The sequence below is a fragment of the Athene cunicularia genome (assembly GCF_003259725.1).
Source record: "Athene cunicularia isolate RWA chromosome 3 unlocalized genomic scaffold, athCun1 chr3_part1, whole genome shotgun sequence".
Lineage (NCBI taxonomy): Eukaryota > Metazoa > Chordata > Aves > Strigiformes > Strigidae > Athene > Athene cunicularia.
The window spans coordinates 72,220,535-72,241,171 of record NW_020799097.1 but is presented as its reverse complement, the minus strand read 5'-3'; the positions used below and the strand labels follow the sequence as shown (position 1 = coordinate 72,241,171).

At 36.6% G+C, this 20,637-nt stretch overlaps 1 protein-coding gene across 1 annotated transcript in view; it reads left to right on the top strand.

Moving 5' to 3' along the window:
• The window catches only part of ADGB (androglobin), a 122,377-nt gene that overhangs the window by 69,923 nt on the left and 31,817 nt on the right, over window positions 1–20,637 (top strand). Inside the window, exons 21-27 of the mRNA XM_026844559.1 lie at window positions 46–160; window positions 1,626–1,793; window positions 5,083–5,221; window positions 11,917–12,051; window positions 13,352–13,445; window positions 16,140–16,274; window positions 16,464–16,617. Coding sequence (XP_026700360.1) covers window positions 46–160; window positions 1,626–1,793; window positions 5,083–5,221; window positions 11,917–12,051; window positions 13,352–13,445; window positions 16,140–16,274; window positions 16,464–16,617 — 940 coding nt within the window. The remainder of the gene's footprint in view (window positions 1–45; window positions 161–1,625; window positions 1,794–5,082; window positions 5,222–11,916; window positions 12,052–13,351; window positions 13,446–16,139; window positions 16,275–16,463; window positions 16,618–20,637) is intronic.

The window sequence follows — 20,637 nt, the reverse complement described above, 5'->3', positions numbered from 1 at the left end:
AAAAAAAAGTGCATTTTGGATTTTTTTTTTTTTCCTTGAATGTAGGCGACACGTATTGCTCTTCACAGTAAGTTCTCCCACAGGGCACCATATTCATCTGTGTAGCATGGTGCCATGTGTCTTTGGAGAAGAGGATTCTGTGATGCCAAGTCTTGAAAAGGTAACCAGAACTGGTCAAGCATTGTGATAATGGAACACTGTTATCTAAAATTAAACTACTATTTAGTTTTAAAATGAAGTACTATTGAATCTTCATTTAGAGTTATTATAATTAATGGTATAATACTAATTTCAGTATGAAATGGATGAGTGCATAAAAGAAATGTGTTTTACAGTGCAGCAGGCACTGATACGGATATTGCAACAATTGTATAAATATATAAGTGTTGGATAGTATTGTGGTTTACATAAAGCAGCAGCATAAATGGAATGTTAAAAATACTCTTGTTGAAAGACATATGTCAGAGGTAGCATATAATCTGTCTTTTTGAGGCATGTGATAAAATACATGTACAGATATTAATTAATAATCAAAAATAACCGCCTAGTAAAATAGACTGTAACTCAGTAAAGTTTGTTTTGTCCCATGAAATCACATATTATTCACTGGGTCCCAGAGCAGCTTTTATACCTATAATGAACAACTGATTCAAACAACTTTTCATAGCTAAGAGGCCCAGGGGAGTAATTACTACACCTTTTGTTCTTTGTTGCCTACAATCCAAAGAGATATCACTGTCATCCATATTTTCAAGATTTCTTTAGCAAGTAATAGGCCCAAATATTTGTCATGGGCGCTGATGGGAGGGAGTATAGCTCTAGAGCACAGTTGTGCAAAAATATTTTAAAAGGTGAGTGTAACAGCAAATTTACATAGCAATGTAGATTCAGGGTCCTAATAATAGGACATTAAAGCAGTTTGTGCAAATTTATTACATTTTTTATAGCAAAGAAGTTTAAGTGTAAGAAGTTGGGCCATTAAGAACGTCATGTGGCTGTAAAAATGTCTTGTGGCCTTGTCTTCAGGTTGTGAATGAAAAGCTATTCATCAAGAAAATAAAGCAGAATTTTATTCCTGGGGTCTTCTCTGCACTTTTTGAAGGCAGAAATTTCTTTCCATAGTATCATCTGCAGGGAAGTGTCCATATTCTTGCACAGAAATCCTCATGAAGATTGATGACTCTTTAGGCAGCATGTATTCAGATGTTGTTTTCAACGGGAAACAAATACACATCTATCATTTTATATTAGATGCTGAGCATCTCAGCTAATAAGAGTCTTATCAATGCAGTAGAAAGTCACTATATACATCTTAATTTTGATTAAATGTCCTCCTACTAATGATACAGGAAAAATAAATACTTAACAGAGATATGTTTTGATGGCTGTTATAGTCTTATTTTTATTTCAGTAGCTAAAATCAGTGAAAATTGCATATGCTTTAGCATACCAGATACCTAATTGATTTTACAGTTTCTAAAATGAGTTACAATTGCTTGAATTAAGAAAATTTTTGTACTTCATCACTGAAAAAATCTTGTATGGTGTCACAGCCTAGAAAGTAAACAAAAGAAAATCTTAAAGCAATCTTTCTAACAATGGTTGTTTTTATTCTCTCCCTCTAGGAGAGCTACCGGTTTATAGAACAGGCTACAGCTATCCTGAAAGCGGTTGGAAATGTGGTAAATAATTTCAGCAGTAAGCCTGAACTTTCTAAAGCCTTGAAGGATTTGGAACTAGCTCACTGTCCTCCTGGCCTGCATGGTACTGGAATGGTTGAAGAACACTTCAAGGTGAATAAACAATTTTAATAAGCACGTATCTAAAGGCTACAGAAGCTGGATAACAGCTTAACATTGTCTTTATCCTCTTCAAAACAATGACTATGGTTTTAAAAAGGACTTTGTGAGTTCTCCAAATGTGGCATTCATTATTAAGAGTAAGCCCAAATGACGTAACTTGCAACTGTGTACAATAATTACCTTCTTTTAATATGAACAAATTCTAATATGCACAGAGTAGCACATTCTAAATTTTAGTCTCTAATTTTGTCAGTTTAGTTTAACATACTTTAGGGCAGAAAGCATCAGGTTTTTTTATGACTTAATTCTGGGTTTAAAAGACGCTACCTGAAATGCAGAAAAGCCAGAATGATTCATTTCTGTGCCTAATGTTGATGGCACAGAAAAACATTGTTACAGCTTATATTACTGAAGACAGTAATGAGGGTTTTATCCTCACAGTATTTTTGAGTTATTTTTGTTTGGTTTTTGAAACTGCAACATTCTTATTTGACTTTTCTGCTTAGTGTTTGATAAGTTAAAGGGTTTTCAGATTTGTGATGAAAATCTTACACTTTTCTGTAGGTCTCTATACTGTAGCTCTGCAACATTATAAAAAGATTGCAAGAAAAAAGTTATGTAAAAGGTCTGCAAATTTTTATGTATATGCAAATGTTGGTAATACAGCTAGAACTTGATTTTTCTACAGTCAGTACTTTATATATTCCAGATTCAATTACTTTCATCAAAGTACTAGAAAGCTCATGCAGTTTAGTCTGTGTATTTTAGAAGACTGAGTAAAAGAAAGGGATTAATATTTTTATAATTCCTGATATTAAAAAAGAATACCTAAGCCAGTACTTTTATACATGGGCTTCACACCAGGCTCAAATTCAGCAAAACAACAGAATCAGGTAGAATGATTCCAGGTGCACCACTCATGAAAGAGGTAATTCTCATGCCAACTTCAACAGAAAAAATCAGTTTGACCTCTCTGGAGTGGAAAATACAAATTCTAAATGTACATGCTTATATGAAGAATGTGTAAAACTTAGGGACCTAAAAAAAATATCAGTAGGCACGAACATAGTCACGTCTGTCTCTCCCTGTCTAAGAAGACCATTGAATAGTTGCAAAGGAATAAAAAAACAGAAATTAGATAAATGAGAGGCACTGAGCCGACAGTGATTCAGGAATGAAAATATGGAAATTATCTTTAATACAAACAGTGAAAAATTATTCTGAACATAATGTCGTAAAGTAGATTCTTTCTTCACCAGTCTTAAATCTTTCAAACTAAACAAAGTGTTTATTAATATTCAAATAAATAACTGTTTTGCATTTGTGTGGCAGAGTTTTGCTCGTGGGGCTCCAGCAGTCACCCCCTGTCAGAAACTTCTTGAAGCTCCCCTGGCTCCAAATTGGACCCACCTCTGGTCGAGGCCAAGTCAGTTAACGATGGTGGCTGTGCCTCTGCGAGAACGTATTTAAGAAGGGGAATCTGAGAGAAACAGTGAGAGTTGTGAGCCTTTTCTTTTATTTTCTCCTCCCCATTTCTGAGTGGAAAGGAGTGAGCAGGTGACTGTATGTTTATGCCCCATGTTGGGCACAACAGAGGACTGTAGTGGTTTAAGCCCAGATGGCAACTGAGCATCACACAGCTTCCAGGTTTGGAGACTGAAACAAGGTCAGGGAGGGATGACTCACCAATTATGGTTATGAGCAAAAGACAGATTCAACTGGGGAAGAAAAAGAATGTCAATGTAATTTGAACACCACCAACACCACTTAATTTAATAATTGGGGCAGGACAGAGAAATACAACCACATCTTAAAAACACCTTCCCCCCATCTCTCCCTTCTGTCCCGGCTCAACTTTGCTCCTGATTTCTCTACCTCCTCCTTCTGAGCAGCGCAGGGGGATGGGGAATGGGCATTGTGGTCAGTTCATCACCCGTTGTTTCTGCTGTTCCTTCCTCCTCAGTGGAAGGACTCCTCACACTCTTCCTCTGCTCCAGCGTGGGGCCCTTCTCATGGGAGACAGTCTTCCACAAACTTTATCTGAGACATGAGTCCTTCCCAAAGGCTGCAGCTCTTCATGAACTGCTCCAGCATGAGTCCCTTCCATGTGTCACAGCCCTCCCAGCAACGGACTGCTCCAGCACAGGCTTCCCTCAGAGTCCCAGCCTTTCTTGGGCGCAGCCACCTGCTCAGGTGTGGGGTCCTCCACGGGCCGCAGGTCGGCATCTGCTCCACTGTGGACCCCCATGGGCTGCAGGGGGACAGCTTGCTCCCTCCCCACAGGCTGCAGGGGAGTCTGTGCTCTGGCGTGCCTCCCCACCTCCTCCTCCTTTCTTCCAGCTGACCTTGATGTCTGCACAGGTATCTCTCTCAGAGCTCCTCCTCATCCTCTCAGGTTTCTCTTCTTAAATACATTGTCACAGAGGCACAACCACCATTGCGAATTGGCTTGGCAAAGGCGGGTCTGACTTGGTATTGGGGGACCTTCGAGAAGCTTCTCACAGGAGCCACCTCTGTAGCCCCCTCTCCCACTACCAAGACCCCACCACACAAACCCAACACAATAACTTCACATAAAACATTGCCAGAAAGCAGAAAAATATGAAAATGACAATGAAAGTAAAAAATTGCATCTTTTCCAACAAGTTCTTACTGTGTTCTTCAATTCAAATTATGAAACAAGCTCTGAAAAACACACTCTGAAATTTCCATCTGTTGGAAGAAAGAGAAAGAGACTGGATTTCTGCTCTTTAAAGAGTATCAATATGTCAAGAATAAAAATCAAGCCATCAGTTTGGTCATAAAAGTAGGATTCCCCTCTCACCCCTTAATATATTCCTACTTTTCCTTGTGATTCCACCTCTTAATTCAGTAAGGATGCCCATTCGATTGTTGGTCTCTGTTCCAAAAATTCTAATTATAATGCTCGTTTTCATGATGGTGGTTATAATGTGTTCTTCTGTCCTCTGGTATGAGACCATCAACTCACTTCACATAAAATACTAAGATATTTTTGGGTGATAAAATCTTATGCTGTAGAGTCAGTCCTATATTTAATAAGCCAGGCATGAAACAGGTTTTCTCTTGATTGTTGGCTTGAGGCATTGTAATCCTACAGTTGGGACTGATTTTCAAATACTGTATTTGTTAGAGGAAGCTAAAGACAATTTTTACATGAAAAAATAAAAGAGCTAAACAGTTTTTGAAACAATAGTGAGAAACAATATAAATCATCTTTTAAAAATTAATCATTCTTTGCTTTTCCTCTTTTTGCTTTTAGGTTTTCAATAGAGCATTGTGGTATTTGATCAAATGTGTATTAGGCAAGAAGGCTGCTTACAGCTATAAATTTGCCTTCTTGTCCTTCACTTTGGATTTTAAAGACACTGAGGTTTCTGAGGATGACACTGTGTCTTCAGGTACTGTATTGGTATTGCTAATCACTTCAAATGTATCTGCCTGTTCCTATTCTCAAGGAAGGCAACTCTTCACTGATCATCTCTTTTCTTGCCTAAGTAAGCATGGTTCATTTCTTATGAGATGACTAAGCCTTCTACTGTTGACAGCCTGTATGACACTCATGTCAGAATAGAAATTATCCTTTGTTCTAGAAAGTCTGTTCATGTTTTGTTAATTTATAAAATTTATAAAATTGCCCTTTGTCTTCCTTGACTTTCATTTGTCAATATTGGCCAACATTAGTAAGCATCTACAGATGCCTTTTTTTAACCTGATGTACCGCAGATCAAGACTCTTGTTCAAATTACAAGCTGAAAAGGCCTTAAATGCATATCTTGTTCATGAAATAAGAGCAAAGGAAGACTCTAGTTAGTACCTTCATTGAAAGTTCAGCTATTTCTTGGTGATGGATTGAGGGGGGTTTGTTTGTAGAAGGGGGGTGTGGTGTTTTGGGTTTTGTTCGCTTCCTTGCTTGCTTGGTTTTTAAGCCTATTACTTGGCAAATTACTGTGTTGGCTGGCATGTTGGCTGGCTAGTTAGCTGGCTAGTCACACACATGCAATGGGGAACCAACTACAGCGCCATCCACCTCTTCTCCAGCCTGTGATTAGGGTCTGCTGTATACCTGAAGGTATTGTAGGAAGAACCGTTGGAAGGCAAACAGATTTATTCACAGGCAGGAATAATTCTTGTCCCATAGGTTCTTTGCCTCATTTTCTATGCAGGCTGGAGGCATAATTAGAGTTTAGTTTACCTGGCAACCAAATATATGGCTTTTTTCCATTTTAAGATACTTATTTTGCAGTCTATGTAACTTTTTAATCTATTAGTATTAATATTTAATTTATTAATATAAGTATATAGTTTCGTATTATGACAGAAAAAGAATTTATCTGAAAAATAGGCTGGAAGATACATCATCACCATCTGAATGCTTTTCCTTCTGCTATTATGAACTTTCAGTATAAAGTCTTTCTCCCTGGTCAATCAAAATTATATTAACTAGCTTTCATTAGTCAGTTTATTTTGGAAAATCAATATTAAAAAACTTCATTAAAATTTACGCAAATATCTTTACTAACCAAATGATGCAATACTCTTGTTCTTTAAGAAAGCACTTATACTTCTGTCTCACTCTTTAATGGGGACTTTCCTCCAAATCTCCTCTCTTATGAAGGTTATTCTTCTATGAGATATTAAAGATAAAGGATCAGCCAGAACAACTGAATGACTCGTATTTTTCACAGGATTATATCCTATGGCAAGATTATAAGCTATATATATATATAAGCTATAAGGGTTATCTTATGGACATTTGCCACACCACTTGAAGTCCACAACACCTGTCAGATTTTTTCAAGATGACTGCTACTGATTTCTGTATTCCCCCTAAAAAATTAAATCCTTGTCAGCAATAGAAGATATTTTTAATTAGATTTAAATAATTAGCACAGTTGACAGGTTGTAGCAATCACCTCATATACTGAATTATGAGATCCACTGTGGCAGAATATTTTTAGGATTTGGGGAGGTGAATCAAAAAAGTGGAATAAATATATGGAGGAGGAAAAGTTCTATTTCAGTTTGATTTTCTCCAATGTCCAATACATCTTTTTAATTTAGATGATGTTCCAGATTTAATTCACTTTCCAGTCCTATAGAAATCTTCTGTAATTTGTTTCCATTTGGATTTATTGACATTGGATATACATTCTGCCCTGCTTAGTAAAGGTTTCATTGGAATAAATGCATGCTTTTGTTCAGGTTTCATCCCAAAACTATAAAGAAATGGAGACAGCTGCATTCAAAAAAGCATAAGTGAAGTGAAATGTCAAAAAAAAATAGGTAGACAGCAGAAAAAAACAGGTGATAAATGCATTGTAGGAAGTCCTAGAAGGACTGACATCACCTGATTTGACTGGCCCACATTAGCACTGCTACATTGTCAGGTTAATTGCTCAGATCTTAGCAAGATTTGAGTTATAACCCTTTGGAACCTAACAGTCATCAGTGTAAACTGCTGTAAGAGATGAATGAAGTCTTTTTGTTGTCTGTGTCTGAGAGGAGATCTGGTCAAATCTGACCTTTTTTTTTTTGGAAATACCACCTCCATTTTATAATATCATGTTCATTTTGCACTGTGTGCTGAATTCATCTCAAGATTTACTGACAGCAGGTATATGATGATGTATTGCAGTTAGCAGTCATGCTTGGTAAGATTTCTGAGAAGCCATCCTTAAACTGATCTAGTGACATTTTACTTGTCTGCCACATACCATCCGTCACCATGTAGCAATTAGCACAGGAGCCACAAGAAAGAAGCAGACCATGCCATGTGCACATATGACAAAAAGATGGAAGTTTCTGAAGCTGAGTGCTCCTCCATGGCATGTCTCTTCTATGGTATTCTGGGAAGAAGAGTAGGTAAACGAACCCTGCGGAACTTTGGGCAGTCATGAGATGCTGAATTTACACAGGTATGTGATGCTTCCTGGGAAAAGAAGCTTATCAGGATGATGTTACACAAGATGAGTAGAGACAGCCTTGACAGCTCAGTACTGCTTGCCTGCTCTCTGTTGCAAATTTCCTCTGTCTACCTTGTCCTGGTTTCACTGGACCCACTAGTGAGCCAGCTCAGTTCATGAACTCACTGGAGGTCTGTGGCACTGATTTTCAAGAGTCTTGGACGCTTGATAGACATTTAGACACAATTCAGAAGGTACATTTCTTTCTCATGGATGAATTCCAACTTTGAAGTTGGAAGTAGAGTGCCTTTTGTGTGCAGTTCTGTTAAAACCTTCTGGTCTGAAGTTTTACCTTATCTCAACGTCAAGCTGTTAGATATGAGCTTATCTTATCTGTATAAATCGTATTTGAGAAGTCCTGTTCCTGCCCTGTTATCTTCCATAACAGGCTTCTCTTTCCTCTGGAAACATAGGTTAAGAGCAGTGATCGTAAGTTGTTATGTGTCACTGGAGAGATAATTCTGGACATTTTTGTTTCTTCTTGCACTTTGGATTTGAACTTGAGTTCCAGTAGGGGTGAGGGAAAGTTTGCAATCATATGGTTGAAAAGCATTATGTTACATTGCCTACAGTAGATGCATACACACTGTTATGAGAAAACTGCAGCTGATTTTGTGATGAACAAAGTCTTGCTAAGATGCTTTGAGAACTTCAGGTTTATTGTTAGCAGGATGTCTTCTAATTAACAAGTAAAGCATGTCAGAAATTTTTGACTAATCTTTTTAAATTCTTAATGTAAAATTTGAAGCATCCGCTAGTTAATATTTCTTGATTTAAAGAATTTCACACTAACATACTTCTCTGTTTATGACAAAATGCTAAGAACTGTTAAGTCAAAAAAAAAAAAAAGTGGGAGATAAGAATATTTAATTTGACTTCATTATTTTGACTTGTAAGTTACAAAGAAAAATATTGTGTTCTTATGATATTGTATTTTAAAATTTAGAACAAAAAAGAAATCAAATATTGAGGAATATATAATTTCACAAAACACTCAGAATATCCACTTTTCAGCCTGTTCTGGGGTAACTTGATAGTTTTTATGACTAGAATTAATTTCTGTGTGCAACATTGCATCCAAATTATTATATTTGTGTATTCATAAACAATTTAACATTTAAGTGACTGTATATCTGTATATTCTTTAGCTTCACAAATGAAATGTATCATTTCTAGTGACGGAGTATTTATTTCTAATTAGAGTCCACTTGACATCCCCAGTCAATAAACTTTTCAGTTTGTTCATAGGACAACATCAAGCCAACACTCTGTGTGTATTCCCCTATCAGCATTTCACATTTTGTTCTGAGGGAGTCATGGGGGTAATGAGGGCTTGATTCAGTGTAGGTGAGCTGGAATTTGAACTCATCAGCCTGATCTTATATAAAGGCCATGCAGATGGGAAACATCTATTGGGCTAGATCTGAACTGGTACAGGTGAGTATATGAAAGTGTAAGTGCTGGTATAAGTGATTATGGCACTATGATTTTCAGCTTTTGGAAAATACAAGCCCTTTCAGCTTCTTTGTCTTGAAGAAACTCCTCTGTAGTACAAGAGTAAGACTTGGCTGCAATTGCTGACCACAGCTAAAAATACTTACTCTCCCTCCCAAGTTAAGGTAAGATTCCACAGCAGCTTAAACCAGTGTAGCTGCAGACTGTTGCAATACTATCCCTGCATCTTTCTGCAGCTCCAGCACTGACAAAGCTTGTGCTGCGCTAATTTAGACTTCTAAATTGACAAACATAACCCAGTAACAAGAAAAAAATTAGACTCATGATATCTAAGTCAATTCTAGTCAATTCTGGAGCCTGCTTATAGACAGTTCACAGTTCTCTGGATATTATGAATGTTATGCTGGAAATACAAATACTGAAATACAACATAAGCCATTGATTAAATGCAGATCATATTCTGGTCTTTTTAGACCTTAAAGTGCAGCTTCACTGAATACTACCACTAAAGTCCTGTCCTTCCCATCTCAGAACATGTATTCCCACCATGAGCAGTTGCACAGATGCTAGGGAATCAGATCAGCTTGCTTATTTCACAGGAAGCAAAGTCAGGGATAAAAAAAAAATAATTCATTCAGCAAGCTAATCTGACTCACTGGCACTATGTAATCTCTTTATACAGTATTTATTTTTCTGCACCTATTACAAGTTTCTCATATGAACTAAGAGGAGAGCCTATTGTAAGTGACATACAACCTGACACTACTAAAGTGCTTGCTTACCTGTCTGAAACTAGGTGCACATGGCACTGTCTTGCACCAGTTGGGTACTTTCTTGGGGAAGTTGTCCATTACTTGATTATTGATTAAGAAGCCACAAGAACAAGAGATGCTCAGATGAACCAGGGATAACATTAGATGTAGTTACAATTTTGCATATTACTGATTCAGGTTCAGTGTTAGGGTCTCCTTACTTGCCAGGTCAGTCTATGTAACTGTGTGATCATATAAAAAGTATACAAATTTTGCAATATATTATTTTGCCTTATATGGGGAATGTTAGCTCTACAGCAGAGACCATTCTTCTGAGCTAAAACACCTACTGAAAATAGAAGTCTATTTTTTCCTTGAAAACTATGATTAGTGGGGTCAAAAGGCATAGCACAACATTTTGCCACCAGATTATTTAATTATAAAATAGACAAGCTTTTAGATGAGACAAATTAATTTTAAAATATGAGTTACTTTGATGGATATGTGGGAGAAGATAGGAGCCAGACACTTCTCAGAGATGCAGAGGTACAGGACACATCTTAGAATATCTTAAATTCAAGTTGGATATTAGGAAAACATTTTTCACCATGAGACTAGTCAAAAATTGGAAAAGATTGCCCAGGGAGATTGTGGAGTCACCAACCCTGGAGACCAAAAATGGACTGTCATTTGCTCAAGACCTTAAGCAACCTGCTCTAAATTGGTCGTGATTTGGATGTGGGATTGGACTAGATGATCTTCAGTGGTCCTGTCCAGCCTGTCTTATTCTGTGATTATAAGCTTCTGTTTTATAAAAGTGGTTGTGCCATTCATATTGTTGAGTTCTAATCTGTTGTCTGTTGAAGTGGGCTTGTGTAACCTTTCAGAGTCACTAAATATTAAAGAAGCTTTCTGACATTTGGAAATGAGATGAGAATGAGGAATGATGGTTGGGAACACAACCACATTTAACAATATTCAATAAAAGTGATTAGATTGAAATGTGTGATCTCCTGGCTGATGACAGCAATATCTTTCTTTAAGATAGGTTGTTAAATTTTTCAAGTGGATCTCTCTCTCTTTTCTCCTCCTTTTTGTTTGTTGGTACTTCTTTTGGAGCACTATTTCCTTCCTCTCATTCTGTGTCACTGCCCTCATTATCTATCTGTTCAGTTCCAGACTGGGTCCCTGGCACTGCCTCCTTGTAGTGCTGCTCACACCCTCCCCCCTAAACCCTGGTGCTGATGGCCCCCAGGATCCTAATTCTAGGCAAGGATGCTTAGAAAGAGCTTATTCCCAACGTGTCAGAACTCACTAATTTCTGTTCCACTTCAAAACTCCTTGGTAACAGAAAGTCAGTGTCAGATAAATGAACTCCTGCCTTATCATAGATCTTATCCTTATTCCATGGCTCCTTAGTGAAGGTTGAATACAATGTTTTGAATAATATTGGTGTTAAATTTAAAACTTAATAAAATTATCAGATTGAGAGACAGAAGCACTTCATATCTTGTGAAGCTCTTTTAAGCTGTATTCAGAGTCAGACCTTAAAGTATCAAATCTTCTTGGTTCATATCTGGAAGGATATTTTGGAATTATATTAGGAGACGATTTTAAAAGATGCACTGCAATAGCTGTCCATACAGAGAAGTAAGAATTCAGTAATTTGGTATCTGTAGCTACCATAGTAGTTGCACACTGACATGTGATTAGACAGTATATTTTGTTGATAAGAGCAAAATTTTAACAGTGATACTTTTGTCATAACCGGAAGTTTTATGCAGTAACCACTCTATTTCTGGAATATAGCGCTCTCATTGGTTTGTGTTTGGGGTTTTTGTGGTGGTTTTTTTAACTTCATTGCAAGCAGCTACAGGACTTCCTGTTTTATTGATGTTACTCATTCTCCTGCTCTTCTTTCAGAGACCTGTGAAAAGAATTCCCTTATTAGTTGGCAGAACCGAACTCCCACTTCTGAAGAAGAAGCAGCAGCTCTTAAACTTCAAGCCATCTGGAGGGGGACCTATGTTAGGAAAGTTCTGAACAGCAGAAAACCAGGTGTGTCTTTTAAAAAAATAATTCATACTTCTTACTTAATCAAATATTTACTGTAAAAATTTTGTTACTAATTAATATCTACTGAATTAACTGATATGCAATAGAATATTATAGTTAAATCTCTGATATCTTATAAAACTAAGAATAGTGCTCAAACTAATTACTCAGCACATATGATACTAAAAAGTAGAGGAAAGACACCTCCCCTAGATTTTCGTAGATATTAAACCAGAATTTCCATTAATGTAGATTTAGCTCAGAGCTGTGCTTTTTTTTTTTTTTTCTGGTGCCCTTCTATTTGTTTTATGAAGTGCCATGTAAATTAGGAATTTCCATAAACTTTCACTAGTATTTTTAATTCCTACAAATCCCAGAGCCCAGAAGCTTTTCTTTTGAAGTTTATAGATTTTTGTCATTTAAACACTATGTGAGTATCCCAACTCTGTTCTATTTTCTATAATGTCTGTCTTAACATCTTCCGGTTAATTAATTACCTTTAATTCTGGAATTTTCTTTACAGTGCTTTACTGTGTTGTTTGTTTGGTTTTTTCCTCAGTCATACTATTCTTCCCCTCCTTTCTCCCATTATCTATAATTTTTACTCTTCTACTTGTCATTACAGTAAAGTGTTATTACTCCCCCCTCCTTTTTTTTTTTTTTTAGTTTTCCCCTTCCTTTTCAGTCACTAATTGCTCATGCCATAAAGAAGGATTTCACCTAACTTTAGTCTTGAAAAGTTAGACAGCAGGTCTAAACTAGTTGCCTAGTCTTCAGCTGGATGCTGTGGATACTGTGGATTCTGTGTAGACACCTGGAAATGGTAACACATCCTGTCATCTGAAAGGTAACAAACGTGGCTGGGATGATTTATCCACTGGAGTTGCCTGATTATTTTCTTTTTAGCTACACAGATTGCCTAAGTACATACCTAACCCTTCATAATATCTGCAAAGAAACGCTGCTGGGAGCTAATAATTTTCTGAGGACTGACATCACCTTCTATCACTACAACATGTTACAGCAAAAAACTGTAAATCAGAGAAAATATTGATCACATCATTTTTGCAGTTGGAGGAGGGCTGAAAAGTACAAGGTGATGATGAAGGAAATTTTCTCTGTCAACGGAGAAATTAGTTTTCAGCTCGCTGAGATTCTGTAAAATTCCAAATAAAAACGAATGATTCATAAGACCATTTACTTGTGAGAGTGGCATTTTTCACAAGTATTTGGCAGGTGTATATTTAGAACAATACAAAACTAGATGTTATATACATTTTCTAACTTATTTAATTATTTCCAGGTACTAAAGAATGTGCTAATGTCAAAGAAACCTTACAAAAATTGTGGACTGCAATTGAGTTAAATTTTGAGCAGTATGCTGTAATGCTGTTAAGGTAATCATCTACTAAATTAAACTATTTTATTGTAGCCATAGAATTGCCATAAATTGCTGGTTCACAAATTAAATATGGTACGAGCATTACTAGTTTTAAGATTACAAAACTTTTTTTAAACTTACAAAACTTTGTTGGAAGGGTTGAGATGTTTTTAGTGAAGATATGCGATGCTTTACTCTGTGCTCTCTACATGAGTAAAACTGTAGCAAGTCTAATCTTTAGGTATGTGTGTTACAGATTTTTTCCTACAGTTTAAGCAAGAATATGACCTTTCTCCTGTATTTCATTTTTTAATATCCTGTAGGACGTTTCATAATTATAAATCTGATACTGATTCCTTAATTAAACAGCTAACCAGTTGATTTAAAGAAGCATTTTGATTCATGCTATCTGTTAAGGAATCCTGGTTGACTTTAGAAAGGGCATAACTATACTGTTTAATTGTACCACAGTTTATATTATCAGATTATTTGTTTGTAGCATTTTCTTGAGGGAAGCTAGATGTAGTTCTAGGTAGATAGTTTACCAGTTATTTAATTACAGCTGTTGCAAAATAGCTACTCTAATATCAAGTGTTCCTTAAGTCATTTGCAAGCATAACTCTCTCTGGGATTCACATACTTTTGTGAAGTCATTTAAAAATCTCTCTGCAGTTGTTCACACAACTGATCTAGCAGTAGATCAGTTCTGCCAAGGGTGAGTAATGAGAACTGGCAATAATTACCGACTATGGGTATAAATCCTCACTCCTTATAACCAGCAATTTGGAGATCACTCATACGGGGTATAATTTTATGTCACTTTTTAGTGTGTCTAGTCAGGATAACTATATCTTACAAAACCTTTGTATGGTGATGAGATCAGAGAACCTGCTTTGAAACCACAGCCTTGTTACAAATGTGAGACTTCAGTTTTAGATTTGCAGCATTTCTAAATCAGCAAAGATCAAATGCAGGTTTTAGTCTACCTTCAGACTTTTAGAATTTATAGGCCTGATTCTTAGACATTGTCTCAGGAGATACATATGAATGTTAAAATCATGCTAATGTGATTTTGTTGTTTGTTTGGGTTTTTTTAGCACCTGACAGACTAGCATTTAATATAACATGCTAACACCATGTCCAGTAAAGTAACATGCGGGAATTTGGGAAAATTCATTATTAGGGTAAAAATCTTCCTATTCTCTAACCCCAGACTTACTGGAGGCTAGAAGCAGTACTATCTTACAACACAAACACCAGTTTAAAATGCCCTAAAGCCCCTTAGTTTCTTCTAGGTTGCCACCTGTTTCTCATTATACATCCCATGTAAATTCATCTGTGTTTGTACCTCCTATAATTTTCAATTAATTAAAAATTTGAGGGTTTTGAGGGACTTTTTCTGTCTCTGTGTGTGCTTATTATCAGTAGTGGAAGGAATATTTGCAAAGCTTCATGGATTAAGATTTAAAACTGTTCTGTGATGTTCTATGATGATCTGCTCTGTGACTCACCTTAATTAAGGTGAGTCAAGGTCAGCTATTATCATTGCTAAAAAAATGAATGTGGAGATTGTTTCTGTAATTTCAATTACTGTCTAGGAATAACAGAACATCAAAGTAGCATTGCCCATATTTTGTGGATAAAACTTCTGCAGTTGAACAACTTGAACACATTAATAGAAAAGACATTAATTGAACACTTTGACATAGAAGACAGGTTTACATAAACCATATAAAACAGACTTTGAATTAGAGCAATTAAAAGATCACCAAAAAAGAGATATTGTTTACTTACTGCAGAAAGCAGGTAGTAAAAGAATAATTTAAGACAGAGGGAGTGGCAAGGAGAAGGATATCCTTTCCTTCACTTCTATGTAGGCATATTTTTTCTCATAATCTTCAGAGAAAATCACTGGATGGAGTCAAAAGATGGAGGAAGGTTTGTTATCTTTATTCGGCCCTTCACCCTGCCTATCTCTTCACATAACAGTAAATTTTGTATGCTGGTCTTCACAATGCTTCATCCAGAGGAACATTAATTTTTGGTATGCATATGATAAATAAAAATTCACGGTGCCAGTTAGATGCCAGTGAGGTTAGCTCTAATTTTGTAGAACTTCATAATACCTGAGAGTCTTACAAATAACTCCTGAATTTACATTCTTAGGTTTCTTCCTGTGTGAAAGGAATGTCTTTAATCCAATGTCTTTGAATTTATTTGGTTTTGCTTTTATTCCTTTCTTGTTACAAAAAGTTTTAAGAGGAAATAAAGGGGGGTTTAATTTCCTAATGATGCCACATCTTCAAGATGACAGTTTAATATCAAGAAATGGAAGTTATGCTGATATTTATTTCAAAAACAAAACCAAAAACAACAAAAAAAAAACCACCAAAAAGTAAAGTTTTGTAGAAACCATAATGTTTTTGGCTATTAGAAGCAGCTGTACTTATGGATAGACTGACTGATACAAATATTTTTATGCAAGTATTGGCCTTTACAGGCCATTAGCTCTAAAAGAGCTGGTCCCTACCTCTTTTATTATTTTTTGAGAAGGATCAGCTGCAAGAGAAACATTAGTAACACATTTTATATAATCATTTTACACTCATGCACACATGAAGCAGTGTTCTTCATGATTAGCATGTTAAAGTCAAGATATATATGCCCTCCTGATTAGATTTAAATATTTATCTTGTTTTCTGCTTTCCAGAGAAATGTTTAAAAGAAACTGTAAGTCAATTGAAAAGTTTCCTTGCTATGAAGATGAACAGTGTAAGATCTCTTTCGCTGACTATGATGTAATGTATGCTGATCAGCCAGCAAATGTGTGGTTTGTGGTTTTCAGGTGAGTTTCATACATAACTCTTATGGGGGAAGTAGTATTGATACACTGTTTTTTTATTAGCCTGCTTCAAAAATGTAATTTTATGGAAGTCTACTTTCCTGAAATTCTAATGTATACTTTCACTTCATGTTACACAAATAATTTTATTTGTAAAAGTAATTTTAATATAATTTGATTTTTTTTTCTTAGAGAAATATTTCTTGTTCCAGAAGACATGCTTATAGTGCCAAAGGCATATACCACTATCCCTTCCTGTAGACTTCATGTTGTTAATAATGACACACTGGAGGAAATGCCGTATGTCCTTTTCAAAGTCGCACCTCGTGTTTATGCCAAAAATAAGGTAAATGCAAAGAGTGGTTGTGAAAAGTATCATTTTTTAAAATAACAATTGCCTATATTCTGTGGAATTTTTCATCTATGTCATAATGTTCTGCTTAGAAGTGCACACTTACTTATTAGCAAGTTTGAACAGAGTCTAACACTGATCTGCTTTTGTGCTAAATCTTTAACAGTGAAGGCCTAGACTTAATTTTCTTTGATATTTTTTTACTATCTCTAAATGGAGGAATGTCATCCAACTTCCTTGTGCTGTGCTACTCAGTGGCATCTGACAGAACAACCTTCAAGATTCAGAGGTCAAACTAAGAATAGGGTTTGAATAGCCTTTTATAAGTCATGCTTACAATAATTAACATGCATCTTCACATGCTGATGATAATTGCAGCATTGATGACCAATACTGTTTGAGATATGCTCCCCCTCAAAGCCTGTATATTATTTCAGAACCATTAATGTAAATTGCTTCTGAAAAATAACTATATTGTTACATAATTATCACAGCTTCCTCTCCTCCTGCCTTTTCATCTTTAGACTAAAGACAGCAGTTTGCTCAGTCTTTCCTTGTAAGTTACATGTTCTACACTTTTGATTGCTCTTTCCTCTGGACTCTTTCCAATTGCTGTTAGTTTTTTCTTGTTTATCATGCACAACACCAAGAACAGTAAACTTTACACCAAGGATTAACTTGTGGCCATACAAATGATGAGTAAAAACCAATTAGTTTACAGGTATTGTGGGCTATGCTTCTGCTTGTATATCCAGCTGTGATGCCTGCCCTATTTTGCAACATCATTGTTGACTCATATACTTTTGTAACCCTAGATGCTTTCCTGAAGAATTTAATCTTATATTTTATTATTCTTGTCAAAATATAGTGTTTTTCACTACCAATTTTAGTGTTATTTTTTTTCAGACCATTCCCCTAGTTTAAAATAACCTTTAATTCCTTTTTTCTCTTCCTCTAAAGATACAATCCTTCTTAGCCTTGTGGTATCAGATAATTAAACATATACCTTCTCCATTCCACCATCCACATTACTAATAAAAATATAGAATGGATTCAGGTTCAGGTTAGTCTTTGAGATCTTACTGACACATCCTGCTTTTCCAAAAGGAGCCATGAATATGTGCTTTCTGGATGTGATTGTCCAACAGACACCCTAGTTTCTTCATTCTGACAGCATTTCCTGAGACTTAAAAGAATGATCAGAGAGTCAGTGTCAGGCATCTCCTTCATTCCCGTAGTGTGCTTCCCTGTGGAAGGAAGCTTGATTGGTTTGATACAACTTGTTTTTTGCAGTCTTTTTGCTATGTTGAGGGCATTGCAAGGTGTTCGTTTTATTAGTTATTTCATGATGTTTTCAGCCATTGGAGTTATGCTGACTGATAATTTTCTAGACGCTTTTGTCCATCTAAAAAAACCACAGCATTGCAGTTGTATAGGTCTTCATCAGTTATCAAATATGATTTTAAAGTTTTGTGATTGTTTTAATGTGTTATCTATTTATCCTTCAGAGGGTTCAGTTCATCAGACTTAACTAATACGAGCCCTTAATTTATCTATGTAATCATTTACTACTTCTCTTCCTATTCTAGCCTGCCTCTTACCTCTTTAATATTACCCCTAATATTAGCTATGCTAGCCACGTGTTGACAGTTGACCTTTTAGCGAAGACACTTTCGTCATTTCGCCTTCTCAGTCTCTCTGTCAATAATAAGGAATTGATGTCAGTTATGGTCTAACATTGTTGTGGCAGGTGCACCCACCCAATGAAAGCTGAGCTTCTTGACAGCTGAAGCGTAGCAGCTCCAGATTACCTTTGATCTTGGGGCTTCATGGTAGTTGGGGCCTTTGGCTATTGACTACAGGTCAGATTTGGCTCGGGAATAAATGGAGTCCCCTGGGGGAGCCATTTGGAGCTTGTCACCTGGAGCAGCAGCTGAGGTCAGGGACTCTCCCCTTGGGTCAGGACGCTGCCCAAGGAAACTCCTTGAGGTGACTTGGGTCAGGACGCTGCCCTGAGCCAGTCCTCGAGGTTGAGAGCCCTCACCTGTTAGGTGAGTGTCAGAATATTTTTGTTTGTCATTAAACCCTGGGAAGTTGTTCTGTTCTCCTCTCACAGACATTCAAACCTGTAATTTGTGGAGGGCTAGTTAATTGTGTTAATAATAAATTTTAATTTTTTGGTGGTTGCTTGTTTATTTGAGAGCCTCCGTAACAATTGTAGGAGTAATTTGCTTGTCTTTCTTTTGTAATTTCCAATTTCATCAGACTTTTTTTTTCTTTCACTGGAACAAACTTGCCTTATTTAGTGTATATAGTGAATATTAGCTGAATGTGACAGATAAGGACTGCGACTGCTTGAAGAATATGCTTTAAAAAGGAGGGTTGCATACAAGCTCTTCAAGCTCTTAAAACTAATTTGGGATCCCCAGAGATGGGGTGTGGATTCCACCAGGCAGGAAAATTAAGTTTAGAATCCAACAGTGGCAAGTGGCAGGATGCAAAAAGAAATCTCAGTGGTGAACAGTACCTAGTGCTTTTCAGGGAAGTGGAGGGTGTTGGAAAAAACAATCACAACTTCAGATTCATTTCAGATCTCATCTCAACATCTCCTGCTTAGCAGGATACAGCTGTCTAGTTCTGCCTTGTAACACAGGTTTTCCATTTCCCTGATTTTACTAATTCTTTCTCAGACCTCCTTCCATTTAACATCTTTATTGAATAAAGATGTCCAAAACTGTACACAGTATTCCAAATCTGATTTTACCAACACTTTGTGTAATACTGTGCAAGGTTTAATCCTTGCCGGGATGAGAGAGCACGTGGCTGTTGCCCCTCCCCCACCCACGCAGGTCTGGTTGGAAGTTAAACACAGACCCCGGCTAAAATAACAAGAAATTTAATACAACAGAGTGATAGAACAATCTGAATAACAACAGTATCAATGGTAACAACAATAAACAGCAATAACAGTGAACAAGACAAAAGATATACAGAGAAATACCGCTAAATGATCAAGGAGCAAACCCGCTGCGTGTATGGCAAAAACCAACACCAGAAGCGAAAGTAAAAAGGCTACACCCCTGGACCTGACGTCAGCATGGTATGAATAACCCGGCTGGAGATGCCTTCCCCCTCTCTCTCTGCTGGGGAAAACTTTACTCTATCCTGGCTGAACCAGGACAAATACAGTGGGTTTAATGTTGGAAATTCTTGTTTCTCTATGCACTATCCCACCTGGTATATTCCATAATGATTCTATGATAATTTCTTTTCATGGGTACAGCATGATAGCCTCAGTGATTCTGTCATTAATGAAAATGGCACTTTTTGATTTTCCTGTCCTTCCTAATTGCAGAAGTCCCCACTTGAAGGAGACGTTTTTGTTATTATTCTCTAAACTCATGACTTAATATTTTATAACATTAAATGTGGTTAATATCAGTAAAAAGTTATTTTGGTTTAAGAGTATTAAAACAGAATTGTGCATGTATCCTGTATTTTTCTGCTTGTTCTTCATGCATTTCTTAATTACTGCTACTTAGTTTGTCAGTAAGAATACAACCTTATACTGTAAAATTTAGCTCATTTTCTTCCTATTTGTAAATGGCTTGTTAATGTTTCAGTGGAACTGCAAAAGCTATTGAAAGCTTTATTGATGTTTTGACAAGACATTGACAAGACATCTGTGTGATGATTTAGGCCTTGCCAGGACCGGAGACCATGTTGCTGTTGTCCCTCCCCCACCCTCAGGCCAGACGGGCTGGAAGTGAGGCATGAACCCCGGGGTTGAAATAAGGAGAAATTTAATACAACAGTGTAATAAATAACAATCTGAACAACAACAATAACAATAATAACAACAATAAACAGTAGTAACAATAAACAAGACAAAAGATATACAGAGAAATACTGCAGTGAACACGCCCAGCCCGCCACGTGTTCTTCCCTGGACCAAAGCCATAAAAGAAAAAGCTTCCCGCGCTGCCGCGCTGGACCTGACTTCAGCATGGTATT